The sequence below is a fragment of the Hylobates moloch genome, unplaced genomic scaffold (genome assembly GCF_009828535.3).
Source record: "Hylobates moloch isolate HMO894 unplaced genomic scaffold, HMol_V3 SCAFFOLD_12, whole genome shotgun sequence".
Classification (NCBI taxonomy): domain Eukaryota; kingdom Metazoa; phylum Chordata; class Mammalia; order Primates; family Hylobatidae; genus Hylobates; species Hylobates moloch.
Genome location: NW_026652287.1, coordinates 38,343,625 through 38,368,867, shown reverse-complemented (window position 1 = coordinate 38,368,867; position 25,243 = coordinate 38,343,625). Strand labels below are relative to the sequence as shown.

Genomic DNA, 25,243 nt, shown 5'->3' with positions numbered 1-25,243 from the left:
CCAGCACTTTGGGAGGCTGAGGTGGGAAGACTGTTTGAGGCCAAGAGTTCAAGACAAGCCTGGGCAACATAGCAAGACTTCAAAAAAAAAAAAAAGAAAGAAAAAGAAAGAAAGAGAAATACAAGAAAGAAAGAAAAAGAAAGAAGAAAGAAAGAGAAAGGAAAGAGAGAAAGAAAGAAGAAAGAAAAAGAGAGAGAAAGAAAAAGAAAGAAAGAGAGAGAAAGAAAGGAGAGAGAGAGAAAAATAAGAAAGAAAGAAAGAAAGAAAGAAAGAAAGAAAGAAAGAAAGAAAGAAAGAAAGAAAGAAAGAAAGAAAAACAGTAAGAAGAAGATGGCTGGACCTCACAGCTGCTTCTGCATTTGGTCTGTTGTGATATCACACATCACACAGCATCTGGAAATCTCCACCAGACAACAGAATGAAGTGAAAAAGGCAGAAAATGTCTCGCTATGAAAATTTGACCCAGCACACCAAAGAGGTTCTCAGGGACCAGTTCTGAGGTCACATTGAGACCTTCTAAAATAAACTTATTTTATCTTCACTATGATGCTATGAGGTGGGTACTAGAATTAAAATATTCCCATTCTACAAGGGAGAAAACGAAGGCCCAGAGAGGTGGAGTTACTTGCCCAGAGTCACACAGCAGTAAATGGCAGAGCTGAGGTTTCAACACCACCAATTAGACTCTTAACCTCACAAAATCCATGTGTAGGCCAGGTGTGGTGGCTCACGCCTGTAATCCCAGCACTTTGGGAGGCTGAGGCGGGCAGGTCACAACGAGGTCAAGAGTTTGAGACCAGCCTGACCAACATGGTGAAACCCCATCTCTACTAAAAATACAAAAATTAGCCAGGCGTGGTGGCACGCACCTGTAATCCCAGCTACTCAGGAGGCTGAGGCAGGAGAATCGCTTGAACCTGGGAAGTGGAGGTTGCAGTGAGCCAAGATCCTACCACTGCACTCCAGCCTGGGTGAGAAAGTGAGACTCCATCTCAAAAAAAAAAAAAATCCGTGTGTATGTGCAATCATAAATAAATACAGCCCAGGCTGGGGGACCTGGCTCATGCTATAATCCCAGCACATTGGGAGGCTGAGGCAGGAGGACCGAGGCAGGAGGACTGCTTGAAGCCAGGAGTTCAAGACCAGCCTGGGCAACATAGCAAGACTCTCTCTCTACAAAACTTATTCTTTTTTTTTTTTTTTTTTTGAGACGGAGTCTCGCTCTGTCTCCCAGGCTGGAGTATAGTGGCGTGATCTCAGCTCACTGCAACTTCCGCCTTCCAGGTTCAAACAATTCTTCAGCCTCAGCCTCCTGAGTAGCTGGGACTACAGGTGCACGCCACTGTGTCCAGCTAATTTTTGTATTTTTAGTAGAGATGGGGTTTCACCATGTTGGCCAGGCTGGTCTTGAACTCCTGACATCAGGTGATCCACCCACCTCAGCCTCCCAAAGTGCTGGGATTACAGGCATGAGCCACTGCGCCCAGCCAACAAAACATTTTTAAAAAATAGCTGGGTGGGGTGGTGCATACCTGTAGTCCCAGCCACTTAGGAGGCTAGGTGGGAGAATCTCTTGAGCCTGGGAGTTCAAGGCTGCAGTGAACAGTGATCGTGCAGCCTGGGTGACAGAGCGAGAAGACTGTGTCTCAAGAATAATTAAATAATTAATTAATGGCACAAGTGCACCTCTCATGGCTGGCATAGCACCTGCCCAGCCAGGAAGTGCTGTCAGGAGACAGGAGCCCATGATCTGAGCTTGAATCCTTGCCCTGAAACCCTAGCAAGTCTCTCTGGGGATAAATAAGGAACTATTGTCTGAGAGGCCACTATCACCAGGCTATATCACTTCCCCATGTCTCGGTTTCCCTAGTTGTAAAGTGGGTCTAGTAACACAGCCCATCTCAGAATCTTGCTATAAAATGAAGTATTAGCAAAAAACAAGCACTCCCTTAAGTGTTAACTATGAGGACCATGAATGAGTTTGTGTGTTCTTGTGAGCACATGCACACGGGTGTTTGTGTGTGCCTCAGTTTCCCCATCTGCCCAACCAAAGGCCAGCACGTGCTCCCTGCAAGCCCCTGACTGTATGCCTCTTCTAAGACTCCCTGTTCCATTTTCTTTTTCTTTTCCTTTTCTTTTCTTTCTTTTTTTTTGAGATGGACTCTCCTTCTCTGGCCCAGGCTGGAGTGCAGTGGCGGGATCTCGGCTCACTGCAACCTCCACCTCCCAGGTTCAAGTGATTTTTCTGCCTCAGCCTCCCAAGTAGCTGGGATTACAGGCGCCCACCACCACACCTGGCTAATTTTTGTATTTTTAGTAGAGACAGGGTTTCACTATGTTGGCCAGGCTGGCCTTGAACTCCTGACCTCAGATGATCCACCCGCCTTGGCCTCCCAAGGTGCTGGGATTACAGGTGTAAGCCACCGCGCCCAGCCCCCAGCTCCATTTTCATTCCCCATGTTGAGGTCATGTAGAGGCTTTTAAGTGCCTGGAGACCCCCAGGCCAGGGAGCACCCTGCGAACGGGAAGTGGGGGCTGCATGGAGGGAAGGAGCTAGGGGAACTGTAGGACCTCCTATCAGACTGGGGAAGGCCTGGCTTGGACGCCTGGGTCCCCGTCCTCTGTGTGAGGTGCTACAACCCCTGAGTTCCCATTTACGATCTAATGGGGAGCTTGGATGTCAGGGTTCCCGTCCCTGCGGCGGGGAATGGAGATAAGACGCCAGGATCCTGGTCTCTGGAGCTCCTTAGAGAGCTGGATCCTGGTCCCTAACGAGGGAGGAGTATGTCCCCCTTGTCAGGCGGGTTGGGTTTGGATGCGAAGTCCCAGCCCTGTGGGGCGAGAGTGTGCTGACACCCAGGAGTTCTCTCCCGGAAACGGAGGGTCTCGAATTCTGGATTTGTGTCCCTGGAGGGAGCACTGACGTCTGAGTCTCCACTCGTACATGGGGCTCGGGTGCAGGGTACCTGTCTTGTCCCGAGGGGCTGCTGGGGCACTAGGTGCCTCCTGAAGGGGTGTAGACAGTGCCCGGACTCCGCTGTTCCTCTCTTGGAGTGGGGAAGCTCCGATCCGAGGTGCTACATTCTGACTCCCGACGTTACCGTGGGGCAAGGGAACTCGGACCCCAGGGTAGCTGGAACCCCTACCAGGGAAAGGCGAGCGGGGCGGGTCCGGGGGCGGAGACGCGGTGGGCGGGGCTCCGGCAGACCCCGCCCCCGCCCGCCGCGCTGGCCGCGCGTCTCCAAGTCTGCGAGGCCGAGGTGGGCGCCGAGAGCCGGGCGCCACAGCCCGCGCGTCCCTCTGCGCCCTGCGCGCCCCGGGGTCTATGGAGCGGCCCCTCCGCGCCGCCCGGCCGGCCCCACGCCGCGCCCGGAGCCTGCTCTGCGGCCAAGTAATCGGACTGGCGGTCCTACGGGTAGGGGAAGCTTGCGGGCTGGCAGGAGAGGGACTTCTGGGTCCCGGAGGAATGGGGGCTGGAACTCCAGTGTCCTGGGGGCTAGGGGGTCGGGACGAGGTTATCCCGAGGCTGGGGGAAGGGACGCACGGATGTTTGGGTCCTGGAGAAATCTGGGGTTGGGAGACCTGGACACGGGGGTCTGGGGCATCTGGACACCTGGCTGGGAGGTTTGGGGGCGGCCTGGTTCCTGGGGTTAGGGGGTGTTCTGAACGCCTGGTCCTGGAGGAATGAAGACCTAAGTGAAAACGTTAGGGGATCAGGAGACCAGGACACCTGGGCCCCGCGTGTCGGGTCAATCCTGGGGGCGTCCTGGGGCAGAGGCTGTGGCGGCTGCGTCCGGGGCTGGGGCTCGCGCGCCGGGGTCTTCAGGGAGGAAGTTGTGGTCGTGGGGATGTGGCGGTCCGAACACGTGGCGCCACCCCGAGAGGCTGGGGGGGATCCCTAGGTAGGACACAGGACGGGGGTCCCTGCCCTCTGCCCCCTGCCTCCTTAGCCCAGCCGAGAAAACAGGGTACAGATCCGGGGAGTCAGACACCGGGGATGGGCTTGGGGGGCGGGTCCTCGGGGCAGAGGGCTCCGGGGTCTGGGGCGTGCGTGCCTGGCCCGGGAGGCGCCCGCCCCCCGCCCGGCTTGGGCATGCTTGGCACGCAGCGCGCGGGCCGGTTCGATCCGTATGCGCGCCGCGTGCGCCCATTGGTATGCGGGAGCCGGCCCGGCGCGGGCGTGAGGCGGGCGCGCTGGCGGGCGGCGCGGGGGAGGCGGCGGCGGGGCACGTCCTCACCCGGAGCGCCAGCCCCGGCCGGCTAGGGTGGGAGCAGAGGCCTCCAGGGAGGGGAAACTGAGGCACCACCCAGCCCCCCCCCCCCCAGCTCCTTGCTGGGACCCTGAGCCCGGCACGGATCTCAGTTTCCCTAGAAGGTCTCCCGAGGGCATTGAGCGCTGCCCCTGGCCCCCTCCCGCTGCAGGAGACTCGGGGTTCGGATCCCGCCTGAGCGAGCCCCCCCGGAGATGGCGGCCCCCTATCCCGGCAGTGGCGGCGGAAGCGAGGTCAAATGCGTGGGAGGCCGCGGCGCCAGCGTCCCCTGGGACTTTCTACCCGGGCTGATGGTCAAGGCGCCGTCCGGACCGTGGTGAGCAAAGCCCCGCCCCCCTGATCGCGGCCCCGCCCCCGGGGAGGTGTCCCCAGGGCCAATTCACACCCGATGTTCTGTCCCCGTGCCAAGGGGCAGTTCGCACCCAGCTCCCTGACCCGCCCCTTAGGGCTAGAAGGTCTTACCTTGAGTTAACTACCGTCCTGAGCCCGGTCCTCTGCGTTCTGCTTCTAGTCCGGGTCCTCAGAATTCACGCCCAACACCTTTAATCTCTCGCCCTTCCTCCTCCTTCCCCCCAGAATTGACATTCGAGGTTCTGTCCCTGGGTCGGAGTGTAGAATCCACACTCCGGTCTGCTCCCACCTCCAGAGATGTGGAATCCACTCCCAACGTCCCGTCCCGTTCCCAAGGCCCCGGGAGGCGGGGGTCGCCCCCAGTTCCCAAGCCCCTGAGCCCCGGGGCCCCGCCGACACCTCCTCCGCGCCGCCCGCCCAGCCTGCAGGCGCAGCGCAAGGAGAAGTCCCGGAACGCGGCGCGCTCGCGGCGCGGGAAGGAGAACCTGGAGTTCTTCGAGCTGGCCAAGCTTCTCCCGCTGCCCGGCGCCATCTCCAGCCAGCTGGACAAGGCTTCCATCGTGCGCCTCAGCGTCACCTACCTCCGCCTGCGCAGGTTCGCCGCGCTGGGGGCGCCGCCCTGGGGGCTGAGAGCCGCGGGGCCGCCAGCTGGCCTCGGTGAGTGCGCATGCGCGGGGCGAGGGTCCCAGGGCCCTCCAGGCGGAGTCACTGCAGCCCGGATCTGAGCTGCGGAGCTGCCCTCGCCCAGATGCTTGTCTCTGGAGTCAGCCAGGACCTTTGCGTGTTCCTATCAGGTGGCTTCTGCTCTCCAAGCCTCAGTTTATTAAACTGTCAAATGGGCGCAAGAGGTTGGGAAGATTTCGTGAATTCTGCCCTAAACAAGGCCCTGGCAGTGCTAGTGGTCACTGGTAAATGCTATTCCTATATTTTTATTAGAGGAGAGGAATCATTATTAAAACCAAAGAAACTCCCAGCTGCATGAGCGGGACAGAGGGGACTCACCCTGGCTTGGGACGCCCATTCGCTAATGGGCGAGATACCCTGGACCCAGACCTGAGGGGCCCCGGCGGGTACGCAAGGACTGTACAGTCTGAGCCCCCAGCTGGAGGAGCAAGAGGGAGACAGTATGATGTGGCGGATGAGATGCGGAACTTCAGGAAGATGCTCCAGGGTTCCTGTCGCCGCGCAGCCACGCCCCAGCTTTGCAACCCCAAGCAGGTCGCCTCACTTCTCTGTGCCTTAATGTGAAGTGGGAAAAAACGGTCCAACCTCCCCCAGGGGGCTGAGCAGAGAATCAACCAGGTCATATTTGCAAAGTCCCTGGAAGTGCCTAGCTCAGAGCAAGCCACCGCTATGCGGCCAATGCTGTTATCAGCAGTGACCTTGCAGGGCTGCTGGAGGGGTTCGGGGCGTGGAAGAGGGGCCGAGGGGGCTGCCGCTTCTGGAGCATCTCCTGCCTGTCTGGCACTTTTCTGAGCGCTGGGATCCAGCAGGAGAAACAAACTAGACAAAAGTCCCTGCCCTGGAGCGGCTGGCATCCTAGTGGCCAAGACACAATAAAGAAATAGGCAAAGGAATATAATCTAGAATATGTAAAAATATAAACTCTGTAAGATACAGATAAATATCTCAGCTTATTATTATTACTCAGACTTTATTATTGAGACATAGAAGTGTTGTTATATTATTATTACTTCTATTTTATGTGTTGGTTACAGCTTTGAGGTTATGAGGATAAGGCAGTGTGAGTGGTGTTTATCTGAAGTCTCAGGGCACCCCAGGCTACCCCTGTCCCCACCCCTCCAGGAGAAGAGGGTGTCCTTAGGGTGGGGTTGGAGGGGCTCCAATTCCCCTCCTGCCCCGTCCCAGGGGAAGAGGGGGGGAGAGAAAATAGCATTGATTAAGCTCGCAATAAATCACCATTTAAATTTAAATAATCCGGCTTCCCAGGCGGTAATTAGGCGAATTGACTGGCGCGGAGAGAATGCGGCATTAGCGCCGCTGATTACTGTCATTACCGCGAACAACATGTGCGCCGGCGGGGGATAAACATCTTGTCTATTGTCCCCGAGCTGGAGGGGGGAAAGGGGGGCTAAGAGAGCCCCGGCGGCGTCCAGCCCCCCATTACCTGGATGGGCATTCCGGGGCTCAGAGGCATCAGGGGCTGGCTGAGGTCACAGCACTGATGTGGAAGAGCATGGACTTAATCGACCCCACCTGGACCACGGTGCCAAGTGGAAGTAGGGTCAGGACAGTGTGGGGGGGCTTGGTACTGCGTGGACTCCTATAGTCCCAAAATTGGGAAATCGGGGGTCAGGGGCATTTCTAGCTCTACAGGGTCCCTAACAAGAGGCGAAGCACCTGCTTCCATAGTTCAGAGGAGGAGCTGAGGACAGCGTTTTAGCTGAAGCCACAGAGCAGAGCACTGCCGGTCACACTCTCTGAAGGGGAGGGGACTCCCATGCCCTCCTCAGTAATTAGCCGGGTACCATGGCTCACATCCGTAATCCCAGCACTTTGGGGCACCAAGGTGGGAGGATCGCTTTAGGCCAGGAGTTCGAGACCAGCCAGGGCAACATAGCAAAACCCTGGGCAATATAACAAAACTCTGTCCCTACAAAAATAAAAATATTGGCCGGGCGCAGTGGCTCACGCCTGTAATCCCAGCACTTTGGGAGGCCGAGGCGGGCAGATCACGAGGTCAGGAGTTTGAGACCATCCTGGCCAACATGGTGAAATCTCGTCTCTACTAAAATACAAAAAATTAGCTGGGTGTGGTGGTATGTGCCTGTAGTCCCAGCTACTCCGGAGGCTAAGGCAGGGGAATCACTTGAACCCAGGAGGTGGAGATTGCAGTGAGCCGAGATCGTGCCACTGCACTCCAGACTGGTGACAGAGCAAGACTCCGTCTCAAAAAATATATAAAAATAAAAATAAATAAATAAATTAGCCAGGTTTGGTGGCACCCGCCTGTAGTCCCTGATACTGAAGAGGATGAGGTGGGAGGATTGCTTGAGCTGAGGAGGTCAAGGCTGCAGTGAGCCGTGATCATGCCACTGCACTCCAGCCTGGGCAACAGAGCAAGACCCAGTACCTAAAATAATAACAATAATAGTAATCGTACAGAATGCATGCATCAGATCCTGGGATAAGCCCTGTATACAAAATAACTTTCTTTTTCAGAGGGAGGCACTATTATGATTCCCAAATTACAGAAGTGTTTGCCCAAGGTCGCATAGCTGGGATTCAAACACAGATGACCTGGCCCCAAAGGCCGCCTCTCAACCATCATACATGGTCTGTAGGTCTACAGGGATGGGTTCTAGGTCTCTGCCTCTCTAGGCCTCAGTCCACCATCTGTGAAATGGGACAGCAGATGTTCAAGTCTAGCCCTGAGCCTCTGAGTCTGGAGAGGAGACAGCCTAAATCTCATGTCAGCATTCCCTATTGCTTTTTTTTTTTTTTTTGAAATGCAGTTTTGCTCTTGTTGCCCAGGCTGGAGTGCGGTGTTGCAATCTCTGCTAACTGCAGTCTCCGCCTCCTGGGTTCAAGCAGTTCTCCTGACTCAGCCTCCCGAGTAGCTGGGATTACAGGCGCCTGCCACCGCGCCCGGCTAATTTTTTGTATTTTTAGTAGAGACGGGGTTTCACCATGTTAGCCAAGCTGGTCTCGAACTCCTGACCTCCTTATCCTCCCAAAGTGCTGGGATCACAGGCGTGAGGCACCGCGCCCGGCTTTTACGGCCTTCTTTCTTCCCATAGCACTTATTGTCATCTGACACTCTCTGTATTTATCTTGTTATTTTGTGTCATTCACCAACAGCCCCTTGGTTGCTGAGCCTGGAATAGCATCTGGGACACAATGAGGGCTTACTAAATTGTTGAGTGACTGTGGCAGTTGAGGGAAGGAGGGGTGACATCTTTATTTATGTATTTATTTATTTATTTATTTATAGATGGAGTTTTGCTCTTGTTGCCCAGGCTGGAGTGCAATGGCATGATCTCGGCTCACCGCAACCTCCTTCTCCGGGGTTCAAGCAGTTCTCCTGCTTCAGCCTCCCTAGTAGCTGGGATTACAGGCATGTGCCACCACACCCGGCTAATTTTGTATTTTTAGTAGAGACGGGGTTTCTCCATGTTGGTCAGGCTGGTCTCAAACTCCCAACCTCAGGTGATCCGCCTGCCTCAGCCTCCCAAAGTGCTGGGATTACAGGTGTGAGCCACTGCGCCCGGCCCGTTTTTTTATTTTTTTGAAACAGGGTCTTGCTCTGTCGCCCAGTCTGGAATGCAGTGGTGCAATCTTTGCTCACTGCAGCCTCCGCCTACCAGGCTCAAGAGATCCTCCCACTTCAGCCTTCCAAGTAGCCAGGACTACAGGTGCACGCCACCACGCCTAGCTACTTTTTGCATTTTTTATAGAGATGAGGTCTCACCATGTTGCCCAGGCTGGTCTCACATTCCTGGGATCAAGTGATTTGCCAACCTTGGCCTCCCAAAGTGTTGGGATTACAGGTATGAGCCACTGTGCCCAGACAAGGGGTGACTTCTTAGCTCACAGGTCAGGCACATCCTTGCTGAGGAAGTAACTTTTTTTTTTTTTTTTTGAGACAGAGTCTTGCTCTGTCACCCAGGCTGGAGTGCAGTGGTGCAATCTCGGCTCACTGCAACCTCCACTTCCTAGGTTCAAGCGATTCTCCTGCCTCAGCCTCCCAAGTAGCTGGGTTACAAGCACACGCCACCATGCCCAGCTAATTTTTGTATTTTTAGTAGAGACAGGGTTTCACCATGTTGGCCAGGCTGGTCTTGAACTCCTGACCTCAGGTGATCCATCCACCTTAGCCTCCCAAAGTGTTGGGATTACAGGTGTAAGCCACTGAGCCCAGCCAAGGAAGTGATCTTTGAGCTGAGGCTCCAAGGAGGTGTGGGAGCAGCTGTGAGAAAAGCTAGAAGAGAGTGACTCAGCAGAGGGAACAGCAGGTGCAAAGGCCCTGAGGCAGGTGGGGATCAGCTTGCTGGGTACAGAGCCTCATGCACCGTGGTAGGGGTTTGGCTGTTACCCACAGTGAGAGGGGAGCCACAGAGGTGGTGAGGGCGGAAGTAGGAGCCCAGTGAGGATGAGGGCATGGTGGTCCAGCCAGGGCAGCTAGACTGGGCTGGGGCCATGGGTGGTGAAACACAGGTGACATGGTCAGGTCCAACCCCTGGGACTTGCTTAAAATGCATGTGGGTGTGAGAGACACAGAGGGCGGCCTCCAAGAAACCACCCGAAAAGGCAGTGGTGCCCTGATGTTATCTGTAGTCATACTGAAAAGAAAAGTGCGGCCGGGGCAGTGGCTCACACCTGTAATCCCAGCACTTTGTGAGGCCGAGGCAGGTGGATCACCTGAGGTCAGGAGTTCAAGACAAGCCTGACCAATATGGTGAAACCCCGTCTCAACTAAAAATACAAAAATTAGCTGGGCGTGGTGGTGGTCACTTGTAATCCCAGCTACTTGGGAGGATGAGGCAGGAAAATCACTTGAACCAGGAGGCAGAGGTTGCGGTGAGCTGAGATCCTGCCACTGCACTCCAGCCTGGGTGTCAGTGCTAGACGCCGTCTCAAAAAAAAAAAAAAAAAAAAAAAGAATGGTGGCATGACTACCAGTATTAGGCACCTACTGTATGCACTAGCCCATTCAACTCTATCACTGTAGACCTATTTTACAGATGACGCTGAGGAAAGTAAAGGCAAAGGTGACCCGGCACTGCCCCACCTCGTGGTGCTTGCCCCCATGCAGCCCTCAGGCCTGTGGCGCTTTGACAATAGGGCATGTGAAGGACCCCTCTCCATGACTTCCCTGGGTGATGAAGCCCCAGCCTCTCCTCTCCAGGACCCAGGGTCAGCACATCCCTTCAGGGCAGTTGAGAAGGGCAGGTGACGGGGGAGATCTGGGAACTTGGAAGAGGCCTTGGCTTCTGCCTTCTGCCCCTGGATCCCCCTCTCTCTGCCCCAGGTCCCCCCTCTCTCTGCCCCAGGTCCCCCCTCTCTGCACCCAGTTCCCCCCTCTCTCTGCCCCTGGGTCCCCCTCTCTCTGCCCCTGGTCTCCCTTCTCTCTACCCCTGGTCTCCTGTGTCTCTGCCCCTGGTCCCCGTCTCTCTGCCTCTGGTCTACCGTCTCTCTGCTCCTCGTGCTCCCTCTCTGTGCAAGAGATGAGGACACTGAGCAGGCTGATAAGAATCACAGCAAGTGTTTGTTAAATGGATGAGTGATGTTTGGGTTCTGGACATGGGAGGGCGGATGTGGAAGTGGTGAAAAGTCTCCTGCTGAATATGGGGGACAGAGGAGTGGGGACATTTTGAGGGGAGAGGGAGAGAAGGAAACAGCGGGAGGCATCGGGGAGTTGGGATCGGGAGGTGGAGGCTGGGGGTAAAAAGACACATCAGTCAGTGATCAGAAGGAACTCTGGGGGTCCCTTCACGGGGGACCGGACCCGTGTATGGGGAAGAGCAGGTCCCCAAGCCCCCCCCCAGCACACCCCCTAATCCCGACGTGCCCATTAATGTTGTTAATTGCAGCGGTTCAGTCTGACCCAGGCTGATCCTGGGAGAGGGAAAATGAAGGAATTAGCAAAAATGACAGGGGAAAATTGCGACAATTAGCAGGCAGCATTGTTCCTGCCTGTCACCCGGCTGGTTCCGAGCTGTATCTTGAGGGAGGGGGTCCCCGTCACCCCCCCCAGCCCCCCAATAATTGTTCCTGGAGCTCCAGGCGGAGGTGGAGGCAGGGAGAAACAGCCAGGAGGGTGTGGGGTACTCCTGGGAGGAGGAAGCTCAGCCCAGACGCGAGGGGGCTGGGGATGTGGGGGCTGCGCGCCCATGGGGGAGGGGCGGGGTTTCGCCGCCTGGTGTTTTGATGGTCGGGTAATAACAATAGTAATCACACTATTAATACCAGTCCCGGCTCTGTGCCGCAGCATCTGCTTCTGCCAGGCCCCAGCCAGGCCCTTTCTGTCTGTTAAGTGGACTGAATGCGTAACCAGCCTGGGGAGTCACCGCTCCTGGCAAACCCGCTTGACAGACGAGGAAACTGAGGCACAGAGCAGCAGAGAGGCTGGTCCCAGGGCACACAGCCAGGGAGGGGAAGTGCTGGGGCCTGACAGGAGACCTGGCCCCTTAGCCCCATAGGAAGAAGGCACTTGGGGACCCTCAAGGTCACCGAGTCTCTCCTGGGCTCCCCACTCTCAGCGCTGGGTCGGAGCTGCCTCGGGGGTTGTCCTCTGCAGGGTCAGAGTCACCCAGGGGTCCTGGGTGGGGACAAGCTCTGGGACCCCCAGTTCCCTGCCCACCCCCAGCACAAGGTCCGGGGTCCTAGCTCCTGACTGTAGGGAGGGTGGGGCAGGGGGCACAGGTCTCACTTTGTCTTGGTCTCAGTTGCCATCTGTCTCTCTCTGCATCTCTTTTCCTCTGTCTCTCCATCTCTATTTTTTTTTTCAGTTTTTGTTTGTTTTTGTTTTTGTTTTTTTGAGATGGAACCTTGCTCTTGCTGCCCAGGCTGGAGTGCAATGGCACAATCTCGGCTCACTGCAACCTCTGCCTCCTGGGTTCAAGGGATTCTCCTGCCTCAGCCTCCAGAGTAGCTGGGATTACAGGCGCCTGCCACCACGCCCTGCTAGTTTTTTTGTATTTTTAGTAGAGACAGGGTTTCACTATGTTGGCCAGGATGGTCTCGAACTCCTGACCTCAGGCGATCTGCCCACCTCAGCCTCTCGAAGTGCTGGGATTATAGGCGTGAACCACTGCACCCGGCCTTAGTATTTTTATTTATTATTATTATTATTATTGAGATGCAGCTTCACTCTTGTTGCCCAGGCTGGAGTGCAGTGGTGGGATCTCGGCTCACTGCAACCTCCACCTCCTGGGTTCAAGTGATTCTCCCTCCTCAGCCTCCCGAATAGCTGGAACCACAGGCACGTGCTACCACACCTGGATAATTTTTTGTATTTTTGGTAGAGACGGAGTTTCACCATGTTGGCCAGGCTGGTCTTGAACTCCTGACCTCAGGTGATCCACCCACCTCCACCTCCCAAAGCGCTGAGATTACAGGTGTGAGCCACCACGCCCGGCCTCCGCATTTTATTTATTCATTCATGAGCTGGACATTTGTGTGTTTTCCACCTTTTGAATGATGTGAAGTATGCTGCTATGAACATGCATGTACATGCTACAACGCCTGTTTTCAGTTCTTTTGATTACATAGATTACATACGTAGAAGTGGATTTGCTAGCTCGTATGAAAATTCTATGTTAACTTATTGAGAAACCATTAAATTGTTTTCCACAGTGGCTGTACAATTTTACATTCCCACCAGCAATGTATGAGGGTTCCAATTTCACCACATCCTTACCAACACTTACTTTCTGTGTTTTTTGTTTTGTTTTGTTTTTGTTTGTTTGTTTCTTGAGATGGAGTCTCGCTCTGTCACCCAGGATGGAGTGTAGTGGCGTGATCTCGGCTCACTGCAAGCTCCACCTCCTGGGTTCAAGGGATTCTCCTGCCTCAGCCTCCTAAGTAGCTGGGATTATAGGTGCATGCCACCACGCCCAGCTAATTTTTATATTTTTAGTAGAGATAAGATTTCACCATGTTGGCCAGGCTGGTCTCAAACTCCTGACCTTGTGATCCCCCCGCCTCGGCCTCCCAAAGTGCTGGGATTACAGGCATGAGCCGCCGCGCCTGGCCACTTTCTATTTTTTTTGATGGTAGCCATCCTAGCGGGTGTGGAGTGGTGTCTCATTGTGGTTTTGATTTTCATTTTCCTAATGACTAATGCTGTTGAGCATCTTTTCATGTGCTTATTGGCCATTTGTGTATCTTCTTTGGAGAAAAATCTATTCAAGTCCTTTGCCCACTTTTAAAAATATATTTTTTGTAAAGATGGGGGTCTCACTGCATTGCCCAGGCTAGTCTCGATCTCTTGGGTTCAAGCAATCCTCCCACCTCAGCCTCCCAAAGTGCTGAGATCACAGGTATGAGCCACCGTACCTGGCCCTTTGCCTTTTTTTTTTTTTCCGAGACGGAGTCTCACTCTGTCGCCCAGGCTGCAGTGCAATGGCCCTAACTCAGCTCACCGCAACCTCTGCCTCCGGGTTCAAGCGATTTATCCTGCCTCAGCCTCCCGAGTAGCTGGAATTATAGGCACCTGCCATCATGCCCTGCTAATTTTTGTAGAGACGGAGTTTCATAATGTTGGCTGGTCTCGAACTCCTGACCTCAGGTGATCCACCCACCTCGGCCTCCCAGAGTGTTGGGATTACAGACGTGAGCCACCACACTGGGCCCCTTTGCCCATTTTCGAATTGTCTTTTTGTTGTTGAGTTGTAAAATCTCTATCTCCTTCTATTCCTTTATATCCCTCTGTCTCTATCTTTCAGTCTCCTCTCTGCCTCCTTCTCATCCTTCAGGTCTGCTCAAATGTCCCCTCCTTCAGCAGCCCTAACCCCATTACTCTCCACTTTGCACCACCTATTTCCTTCTCCATAGCACTGGCCACAAAGGGTAATTCCATATTTGTTAGTTTCTTTCTTTTTGTCTTTTTTTTTTTTTTTTTTTTTAACAGACGGAGTCTCACTTTGTTGCCCAGGCTGCAGTGCAGTGGCGCGATCTCGACTCACTGCAACCTCCGCTTCCCAGGTTCAAGCGATCCTCCCACCTAGCCTCCTAAATAGCTGGAATTACAGGCCCATGCCACCATGCCCAGCTAATTTTTTTGTGTTTTTAGTAGGGACGGGTTTCACCATGTTGGCCAGGCTGGTCTCAAACTCCTGACCTCAAGTGATCTACCCGCCTCGGCCTCCCAAAGTGCTTGGATTACAGGCATGAGCCACCTTGCCCAGCCTGTTGGTTTCTTTTCTTTCTTTCTTTCTTTTTTGAGATGGACTCTCACACTGTCGTCCAGGCTGGAGTGCAGTGGCGTGATCTTGGCTCACTGCAACCTCCGCCTCCCGGTTTCAAGCGATTCTCCTGCCTCAACCTCCCTAGTAGCCAGGACTACAGGCGCCCGCCTCCATACCCAGCTAATTTTTGTATTTTCAGTAGAGACGGGGTTTCATCATATTGGCCAGGCTGGTCTCAAACCCCTGACCTTGTGATCTGCCTGCCTCGGCCTCCCAAAGTGCTGGGATTACAGGTGTGAGCCACCTCGCCCAGCCTGTTGGTTTCTTATTTATTTATTTTTACGGGATCCTTAAGCAGAGATGTTAGTTTCTTGCTTGCTGTTCAACTGCCCCTGGTCTGAGAGCCCAGCAGGAGGGGGGTTGCTGGGCTGTCCTGGTCACCGTTGCACTCCCAGCAATGCCTAGTGCAGGACATAGGGAGAGTAGGTATTCAGGGAGCTTTTGTGAGTGAATGGGTGGATGAATGAATGAGTCCCTCTATGCACCCCCTGGCCCATCTGTCTCTGTGAGTCAGTCTGTCACTCACTGTCCCACCCACCTGTGTGTCCCATGCCCCGGGTCTCTCCCCCATGAGTGCCCAGATACCCCAAGATGCCTACAAGCCTTCGGGGAAGAGAGGGAGGTTTGTAGACTGGCTCCCGGGGGACCTGCCTTGGGCAGGGTCAGCCAGACTAACAGGCTTCATCCTTCCATCTGCCTGCCCCCAGCCCCAGGCCGCCGCGGCCCCGCAGCGCTGGTCTCCGAAGTCTTCGAGCAGCACCTGGGAGGTCACATCTTGCAGGTGAGTGAGGTCCCTTCCCTGCCTGCTGCTCCTTGCTGCCACCTAGCGGCCGCCTCTGGAGAACAGCAGCCTCTTCGGCATCCATCCATTGTGGGGGGTACCTGGACTGGGAAGCCGAATGCTCAAGATCCCCCCACTCCCTGCCCCTTCCGAGGACCACTGAAGCCCCCTCACCACCAAAAAAGTCCACCTCAGGTGGAGACTCAGGTTTCAGAACCTCTTACCACTTGGCGGCTGGACAGAGGGACACCAGGTCATCCCCTTCCCCCTCCCTGTCTCTCCTGGCTCTAGTCCCTGGATGGCTTTGTGTTCGCCTTGAACCAGGAAGGAAAATTCCTCTACATCTCAGAGACAGTCTCCATCTATCTGGGTCTCTCACAGGTAAGGGACCCCCAGTGGACCTGAATTGGCTCAGCCACCATCTCCCTTGCCAGGCCTATGCATACCCTTCCTCTCTCCTGGTCTCACCATAGCAGCAAGAAAAATGGACTGGATCTCTGTGGTCCCCAAAGTGTGTTCCTTGGCACCCCACACGGCACCCAGCATGGTTCATCCTCGAAGGCAGAGGAGGGCTATTGTTTTTTTGTTTGTTTGTTTTGAGACGGAGTCTTGCTCTATCACCCAGGCTGGAGTGCAGTGGCGCGATCTCCACTCAGTGCAACCTCCACCTCCCAGGTTCAAACAATTCTCCTGCCTCAGCCTCCCTAGTAGCTGGGACTACAGGCGCCTGCCACCAAAGGATTTAGGCAGGATGGTCGCTCTGACCTCGGATCCCACCTCGGCCTCCAAGTGTGATTACAGGTGAGCCTTGTTGCCCAGGCTGGAGTGCAATGGTACGATCTTGGCTCACTGCAACCTCCGCCTCCTGGGTTCAAGCGATTCTCCTGCCTCAGCCTCCTGAGTAGCTGGGATTACAGACATGCACCACCACGCCTGGCTAATTTTGTATTTTTTAAATAGAGACAGGGTTTCTTCATGTTGGTCAGCCTGGTCTTGAACTCTCAACCTCAGGCGATCCGCCTGCCTCAGCCTCCCAAAGTGCTGGGATTACAGCGTGAGCCACCGTGCCCAGCCTGAGGGGGGGGGCTATTAAAGTAACAAGTAGATCTGAGGAAAGCAGGTTCGCTGAAAGATCAGTTTGCCAATGACAGGCGGGCCAGATGCACCATATTTGCCAACACTTGTTTCTTCTTAACAATTTTAAAGGTTTAGAGGCCGGGCGCGCTGGCTCATGCCTGTAATCCCAACACTTTGGGAGGCTGAGGCAGGAGGATCACTTGAGGCCAGGAATTCAAAACCAGCCTGGGTAACATAGTGAGACACCCCACCACCCCCACCCCCACGATCTCTACAAAAAAACTTAAAAATTAGCTAGGCATGGTGGCACACTGTTGTCCCAGCTACTCAGGAGGTTGAGATGGGAGGATCGCTTGAGCCCATAGGGTCAAGGTGGCAGTGAGCCATGATGAAGCCACTGCACTCCAACATGGACAACAAAGTGAGGCTGTGCCAAAAAAAAAAAAAAAAAGGCCCGGGCGCGGTGGCTCACGCCTGTAATCCCAGCACTTTGGGAGGCCGAGGCGGGCAAATCACCTGAGGTTGGGAGTTCAAGACCAGCCCGACCAACATAGAGAAACCCCGTCTCTCTGCTAAGAAACAAAAACATACAAAATTAGCCAGGTGTGGTGGCAGACACCTGTAATCCCAGCTACTCGGGAGGCTGAGGCAGGATAATCACTTGAACCCGGGAAGTGGAGGGTGCAGTGAGCCGAGATCGTGGCATTGCACTCCGGCCTGGGCAACAAGAGCGAAACTCTGTCTCAAATAAAAATAAAAATAAATAAAAAGGAGGGCAGGAAGACCTACTGAAAGCTCCATCCTTGGAGCCCTGGCATCTCACAGCACCTTAAGCTTTGCCAGTCCCTCCAATACAAATTGCTATCAACTTTGATCATTTTTACAAATATTTTTCACAAATAGGAAATTTGGGAAATTTGGTGCATTGGCAACTTGTGAGTAGTTTTTCAGTGAGATTCCTGGAGGAGGAAGACACCAAAAGGAGGGAAATTTAGACAAGAGGACGGGAGGGAGGAAGAGTGGAGGAAAAGCTTGGCCAGGTGTGGTGGCTCACGCCTGTAATCCCAGCACTTTGGGAGGCGAAGGCGGGCAGATCACCTGAGGTCAGGAGTTCGAGACCAACCTGGGCAACATGGCAAAACACAGTCTCTACTAAAAACACAAAATTAGCCGGGTGTGCTGGCAGATGCCTATAGTCCCAGCTACTCTGGAGGCTGAGGCAGAAGAATCACTTGAACCCAGGAGGCAGAGGTTGCAGTCAGCCAAGATTGCACCATTGCACTCCAGCCTGGGCAACAAGAGCAAAACTCCGTCTCAAAAACAAAACAAAACAAAAAAAGTCCAGGGGCAGTGGCTCACACCTGTAAACCCAGCACTTTAGGGGGCTGAGGCGGGCAGATCACCTGAGGTCGGGAATTTGAGACCAGCCTGACCAACATGGAGAAACCCCATCTCTACTAAAAATACAAAATTAGCCAGGTGTGTTGGCACATGCCTGTAATCCAAGCTTCTTGGGAGGCTGAGGCAGGAGAATCGCTTGAACCTGGGAGGCGGAGATTATGGTGAGCAGAGATCGCGCCATTGCACTCCAGCCTGGGCAACAAGAGCAAAACTCCATCTAAAAAAAAAAAAGAAGAAGAAGAAGAAGGAAAGGCTTGAAGCTGTTGAAGCTGGCGTGGGGGAGGATTTAATGAGGGGGCGGAGCCCAGAGGGATAACGGACTGAGGGAAGGATGTGACCCCCAAGCTGAGGGGCAATGGGAGTCATGGCAGCCATGGTGGTCAGGTAAGTAACTTGCAGAGGCATCTTTGAACTGTAGGTCAGAAGACCAGTGAGGACGCTGGGGCAGAAACACAGTGGGGAGAAGATGGGGGCCTGCATTGAGGGAGGCAGGGAGAGAAGGGCACTGCTAGGAGAGAGATTTACGAGGTAGAATTGAATGTAGAAGTGTCTGATTGAAAAGCTCTAACTCTTTAAGAGCTTAAAAACCACTCCTCTGTTTGTATCTTGAATCTCATTCCTGCTGGGACACCCAGTGATTCATGCCAGGGCACAGTTGTTTGCTGTATGGGGGTGGCAGTGAGTAAGCAGGAGTTGGGTAAACGGAGGCTCTGACACCTCCCACCCACACCCCACTCCCACACACAGCCCCTTAATAGAGTGGGCGGGGAAAAATCCTTACTAATCACTGGGTATGAAGCGAGAAGAGTCTAAGTTTGTATCTTCCGTTTGAAAGGTAATTTTTCTTTTTCTTCTTAAAAAAACACACTGGCATGAAGTGCACCTGCGTGCAGGCAAATGAGGCAAGGCTGAGCTCAGCGGGCGGGCGAGTTACAGCGCGCGCACCTCACCCGCCCCCTGCATTCCCCTCCTTCGCCGGCAGGTGGAGATGACGGGCAGCAGCGTCTTCGACTACATTCACCCTGGGGACCACTCAGAGGTGCTGGAGCAACTGGGGCTGCGGACCCCGACCCCCGGCCCACCAACCCCGCCCTCCGTCTCCTCTTCCTCCTCCTCTTCCTCTTCGCTTGCAGATACCCCCGAGATCGGTAATTCTAAGGGCCCCTAAAGAATGAAGTCTGAGGGTAGATCTGGGGACGCCAGCTGTACTGTATCCAGCCATGCCGCGTTTATACAAATAGCAGTGAAGTTAGAACTGTGTAGAAGGAATCTTTGCAAAAGGAATCGGAGTATAAATTGAGGCGGTGAGACTTGGCTCCTTAAGCTTGCCAAGCTCCCAAAGATTCGAGCTACGGAAAGACCTCCCTGGCTGCTGAAAGGAGTTGGGAGAGGCTTAGGTAAATAACAAGGCAGGCTTATTGGGAATATACACTGGGCTGTGCCTTTAAATACATAATTACATTACATAATTACATTAGGGCCGGGCGCGGCGGCTCGCGCCTGTAACCCCAGCACTTCGGGAGGCCCAGGGGGGCGGGTCACTTGAGCTCAGTTGGAGACCAGCCTGGGCAACATAGTGAAACCCCATCTCTACAACAATTACAAAAAAGGCCAGGCGTGGTGGTGCAAACCTGTAGCCCCAGCACTTTGGGAGGCCGACGCGGGTGGATCACCGGAAGTCAGGAGTTTGAGACCAGCCTGGCTTGCATAGTGAAACCCCATCTCTACTAAAAATAAAAAAAAAAAAAAAAATTAGCTGGGTATGGTGGCGTGTGCCTGAGTCCCAGCTACTCGGGAGGCTGAGGCAGAAGGATCACTTGAACCCAGGAGATGGAGGTTGCAGTGAGCAGAGATTGTGCCACTGCACTCCAGCCTGGGCAAGTCCAAGACTCTGTCTCCAAAAAAACAACAACAACAAAAGAAAGAAAGAAAAAAACATTAGCTGGAGTGGTCCCAGCTACTTGGGAGGTGGGAGGATGGCTTGAGCCTTGGGGACAGAGGTTGCAGTGAGGAGATCACGTCGCTGCACTGCAGCCTGGGTGACAGAGCCGTGTCCAAAAAAAAAAAAGGCTGGGTGCGGTGGCTCATGCCTGTAATCCTAGCACTTTGGGAGGCCGAGGTGGGCGGATCACCTGAGGTTGGGAGTTCGAGACCATCCTGGCCAGCATGGTGAAACCCCCATCTTTACTAAAAATACAAAAATTAGCCGGGCGTGGTGCAGGTGCCTGTAATTCCAGCATCTCAGGAAGCTGATGCAGGAGAATCGCTTGAACCTGGGAGGTGGAGGTTGCACTGAGCCGAGATCAGGCCATTGCACTCCGAATGAGACTCCGTCTCCAAAAAAAAAAAAAAAAAAAAAATTTTTGCATTAGATCCTAAGCACAGGCCCACAATGGAAGAACTGTTATCTCCATTTTACAGCAGAAAACTAAGGCACGGCGCAGAGAGGTTAAGTCAATTGCCCCAGGTCACACAGCTATAAGTGATTGAGTTGGATTCCAGCCCAGGTCTGTCTGTTCTGGGGTCAGCACGCCTAACCCTTCTCTCCAGTGGAAATTTCCACTCCCACTGTGTATGGGAGGGAGGGTGCTGCAGATTACCCTGCCGGCTCTTTTTAGCTCTGAGATGTTGGGGGCCTATGAGGCTAACTATCCTGTAAATAGGATTTTCCAATCTTGGGTTTGCTTAACACCAAAAACATCTGAGACATCAGCTGTGCTTGCAAGCGTGGGGCGATGTCTGCAACACGTGCAGGCTGTTGGGGAGTGGGACTGTGTTTGTACCTGAGTTTTAGGCACAGGGTCATCTGTGTGTGAGCATATTTTTAAGACTGTTTTGTAGCGGTTACAGAAGGCTCTGGATTTGTGAGTCTTATTTGTTGCTATTCCCCAATCCCCTGTTCTGGGCCAGCCCCTGTCCTGGTGACATAGTAGTGACCATGACAGCTCCAGCCCCACCCACCTGGGGCTCCCAGTCCAGTGAGGGGAGACCAACCTGTCCTCAGACAGTGGCAACCCAGATGGGGCAGGGCTGGGATAGGGGAACCCAGAGGGGATGGCTGACCCTGCGTGAGGGTCAGGGAGGGCTTCTTGGAGAAGTCTGTGCTGAGACCTGGAGGATGAGAGGTGGGCTTTCCTCTAAAGGCCTCAGGAAGCTATGGCAGGTTCAGAGCAGGGGAGGGCCAGGGCACATTTACGCATTAGAAAGACGTAGACGGGGCCAGGCGCAGTGGCTCGCGCCTGTAATCCCAGCACTTTGGGAGGCCGAGGCGGCCAGATCACGAGGTCAAGAGATCGAGACCATCCTGGCCAACATGGCGGAACCCCGTCTCTACTAAAAATACAAAAACTAGCTGGGCATGATGGCGCGTCCCTGTAATCCCAGCTACTCAGGAGGCTGAGGCAGGAGAATCACTTGAACTGGGGAGACGGAGGTTGCAGTGAGCCGAGATCGTGCCACTGCACTCTAGCCTGGTGACAGAGCGAGACTCCAGCTCAAAAAAAAAAAAAAAAGACGTGGATGGGACCAGGCATGGTGGCTCACACCTGTAATTGCAGCACCTTGGGAGGCCAAGGAGGGCAGATCACTTGAAGTCAGGAGTTCGAAACCAGCCTGGCCAACATGGTAAAACCCCGTCTCTACTAAAAATACAAAAATTAGTCAGGCGTGGTAGCATGTGCCTGTAATCCCAGCTACTTGGGAGGCTGAGGCAGAAGAATCACTTGAACCCAGGAGGCAGAGGTTGCAGTGAGCCAAGATTGCGCCACTGCACTCCAGCCTGGGCAACAGAGTGATATTCAGTCTCAAAAAAAAGAAAGATGCAAATGGCTGCCACATAGGGGAGCCCACATACTGGCCCCGTGAGCTTTCAAAATCATCAGGCATGCCTCTGAGTGTGGCCGTGGCCCAGTGGACATCTTGTGTGTATGTCTGGCTGGCTCTGCAAGGGTCAGGGTGGCCTGTGTTTCCTCTTCAGGACCCCATAACCTTCCTTCACTCTCTGTCCCAGAGGCCAGCCTCACCAAGGTGTCCCCCTCCTCCCTGGTCCAGGAGCGCTCCTTCTTTGTCCGCATGAAATCCACGCTCACCAAGAGGGGGCTGCACGTCAAGGCCTCGGGGTACAAGGTGGGTGTGAGCAGTCAAGCTCCTGTATTCCAGCCAGCCATGTCCCCGGATTGAGGGTGACCGAGGGAACCAGGCTGGTGGCTTCCCTGGCTGCCAGTGGCTTAGGGAACTGGGTCTGGAAATGGGACTGGGGGGTCACACAGTGTCCAGTCCTCCAGCACCTGTGGGGGACAGAGGGAACCCAGCCCAGTGATGGTCCTCTTGCCCCCACCGGCCCACCTTGCCCCTCCTCCAACCATGCCCACCACCAGCAGGTCATCCACGTGACTGGGCGCCTTCGGGCCCATGCCCTGGGCCTTGTGGCCCTCGGGCACACGTTGCCCCCGGCCCCCCTGGCTGAGCTGCCACTCCACGGACACATGATCGTCTTCCGTCTCAGCCTGGGTCTCACCATCCTTGCTTGTGAGAGCAGGTACCGGGGTTGGGGGCTGTGGCGGGTGGATTGGGGGCACAATGGAGATCTGGGGGTACATGGGAAGTCAGAGGGAGTGCTGGGTCTGCAGGGTAGGGCACTGGGGAGCCATGGGAGGCGGAACAGCAGTGGAGGGGCAGGGTGATGGGGAGGAGGGAAGGCAGGGGACCAGGGCGGAGGCCTAGCCCAGGGGTGCCTTTGGGGATGGAAGAGGGGCTGTGTCTTGGGTCCGGGCCCTCCTTCTGGGGCTGCAGGTCTTGGCCCGTCTCAGCCCATTTCTCTGGTCTTTCATCTCTCATCCCTTTCCTCTCCTGCACCCCGCAGTGGAGGCAAATTAGGTGCTGAAATAGTCCCATGCTCTGAGGTCTCCAGGGTGCCTAAGGCCTTGCCACTTAGCATCCACGTGAATACTCAAAGCTACCCCGGGAGAGACACTGTTTTGTGGTTTGTTTGTTTGTTTTGAGATGGAGTCTCACTCTGTCAGGCTGGAGTGCAGTGACACAATCTCAGCTCACTGCAACCTCCACCTCCTGGGTTCAAGTGATTCTCCTGCCTCAGCCTCTCAAGTAGCTGGGATTATAGGCGTGCACCACCAAAACCAGCTAATTTTTGTATTTTTAGTAGAGACAGGGTTTCACCATCTTAGGCAGGCTGGTCTCGAACTCCTGACCTCAAGTGATCCACACGCCTCAGCCTCCCAAAGCGCTGGGATTACAGGTGTGAGCCACCACGCCTGCCAACACTGTTACTGCACCCATTTTACAGCAAGGGTCTGAACCCCAGGGGACTCTGGAGCCAACTCTGCCTCTCCCCCAACCCCGTGGTCTTGGACTCCTCCCCTCTTCTCTGTCACCCCCCAGAGTCAGCGACCACATGGACCTGGGGCCCTCAGAGCTGGTGGGCCGCAGCTGCTACCAGTTCGTCCACGGACAGGACGCCACCAGGATCCGCCAGAGCCATGTGGACTGTGAGACCCACCTCCACCCACCAAGCCTGCCTACCACCCCCCAGACCCGAGCACCCCACTCCCTGGTCCCTGGAAGTCCTTCAGGGCTGCCCACAGTCCCTCCTGCTGCACCTACAGCTCCAGGGACTCCGTTCAGCACTGAAGAGCAGCAAGGAGACTGAGCGATGCCTCAGGATGTGGGGGGGTGTCAGGGGGGCTGTGGGGTCTCCAAAACACCCAAGAGGCCTCGCTGCTGGGCTGCCTCTCAGTCTCTCTGACTCTGCCTCTCTGTGCTTTCACCTTTTTCTCTTCTCCCTACTGTCTCCCTGCCCACTCCCCTGCTCTCACTCCACCTGTCTCCTCCTGTCCACCTGGCTCTCTCTGTCTCACCTCTGTCCCCACCCCACCCCACCCCTTCCCGTCTCTCCCTGGGCTGGGCCCAGTGCTGGACAAGGGTCAGGTGATGACTGGTTACTACCGTTGGCTGCAGCGCGCCGGGGGCTTCGTGTGGCTGCAGTCTGTGGCCACGGTGGCTGGGAGCGGGAAGAGCCCCGGGGAGCACCATGTGCTTTGGGTCAGCCACGTGCTCAGGTGAGGGCTGTGCCCACCCCTCCTGCAGGGGACTCGGGGCCCTGCTGTCTCTCCCCACCTCCGGTGGGGGTGCTTTGGGGAGGGCTTCTAGAATGGGACAAGCCCAAGGGGTCTGCAGACACGAAGGGGAAGGAGGGGAGGATGGTGAGAGCAGAGGCCCAGAGTGGAACGGTCTTGCTGGCAGGAGACAGAGAGGAGTCGCCAGCGGGAGGGGGACAGTATCTTTGAGGAAGGCAGGGGCAGGCTCACAGCCTCCTCAGGCTCAGGTGGAGGGTCTGGACTCTTGACTCTGGGGCACTGGGGAGCCAGGCAGGCTCTTACCAGGGGAGGCCCACAGAGCACAGCAACTAATGGAAAGAAGCAGGGAGGGGTGTTCCAAGCAGAGGAAGGGCTCCGAGCAACAGCCTGACCCTAAAGGTAATGCCTTGGGCTGGAGTAGAAAGCGGTGAGAAACCAGCCTGAAGACGACGGCCTGGCCTGTTGGCGCAGGGGCACCGGGGAGCCATAGAAAGCTTTAGAGCTGGAGAGGATCATAGTCAGATCTGCTTTTTAGAAAGACTGCTCTAGACCGGACATGGTGGCTCATGCCTGTAATCCCAACAATTTGGGAGGCCGAGGCAGGTGGTTTGCCTGAGCCCAGGAGTTGAAGACCAGCCTGGGCAACAAAGTGAGGTCCCATCTCTATTAAGAAAATTTTTTAAAAATTGGCCAGTTACAGTGGCACGCACCTGTGGTCCCAGCTACTCCAGAGGCTGAGGTGGGAGGATCACCTGAGCCCAGGAGGTTGAGGCTGCAGTGGGCTGTGATCGTGCCACTGCACTCCAGCCTGGGCGACAGAGTGAGACCCTGTCTCAAAAACAAAAAAAAATAAAACCTTCTAGATGCCAAGAACGATGCACAGAGGAAGAAGATGGGCGCTGGAGGACCAGGGCAGAGGCTGGGGCCAGTCCTGGGAAGTGCCAGACCCTATGGGGGAGGAGGGGAGGAGACCGTCTTCTGCCCAGGTCTCTGGCTTTGCTGAGCCTGGATTTGGGCTCCTGAGAGGAACAGCACGTTTGAAAGGAAGATGTAGATATCAGATGGGCATGAAGTGCCAGAGGACACCCAGGTGGTGACATCCAGGTGGCCACCGGCTATCCAGGTCTGGCCTTAGGAGCGAGGGCCACGCCAGGCTAGAAATCAGCCCAGAGTTTAGGGATCTGGTGATTAGCCTTGTAAGTGCCTCCGGGTGGGGACCCCACATTTCCCCGTGGGGGTGTCCACACTTATTGCCACAAGTTGGGTAAAGCAGGAGGGAGCCCTGAGAGGCCAAGGACCGCTGGCTCCTAACCGCATCCATCTTCTCCCCAGCCAAGC

At 54.9% G+C, this 25,243-nt stretch overlaps 1 protein-coding gene across 3 annotated transcripts in view; it reads left to right on the top strand.

Moving 5' to 3' along the window:
* The first annotated feature begins 295 nt into the window (after window positions 1–295).
* NPAS1 (neuronal PAS domain protein 1) overlaps window positions 296–25,243 on the top strand; it is a 29,352-nt gene continuing 4,404 nt past the window's right edge. Inside the window, exons 1-10 of one of the 3 annotated variants that reach the window (XM_032169364.2) lie at window positions 296–556; window positions 4,423–4,587; window positions 5,044–5,279; window positions 15,262–15,335; window positions 15,627–15,716; window positions 18,796–18,961; window positions 21,823–21,938; window positions 22,193–22,350; window positions 23,211–23,317; window positions 23,740–23,887. In XM_032169364.2, coding sequence (XP_032025255.1) covers window positions 552–556; window positions 4,423–4,587; window positions 5,044–5,279; window positions 15,262–15,335; window positions 15,627–15,716; window positions 18,796–18,961; window positions 21,823–21,938; window positions 22,193–22,350; window positions 23,211–23,317; window positions 23,740–23,887 — 1,265 coding nt within the window. In that variant the 5' untranslated portion in view covers window positions 296–551. Of the gene's footprint in view, window positions 557–3,273; window positions 3,416–4,422; window positions 4,588–5,043; window positions 5,280–15,261; window positions 15,336–15,626; window positions 15,717–18,795; window positions 18,962–21,822; window positions 21,939–22,189; window positions 22,351–23,210; window positions 23,318–23,739; window positions 23,888–25,243 lie in introns of those variants that run through there. The other 2 variants (XM_032169363.2, XM_032169365.2) reach the window with 2 other exon arrangements.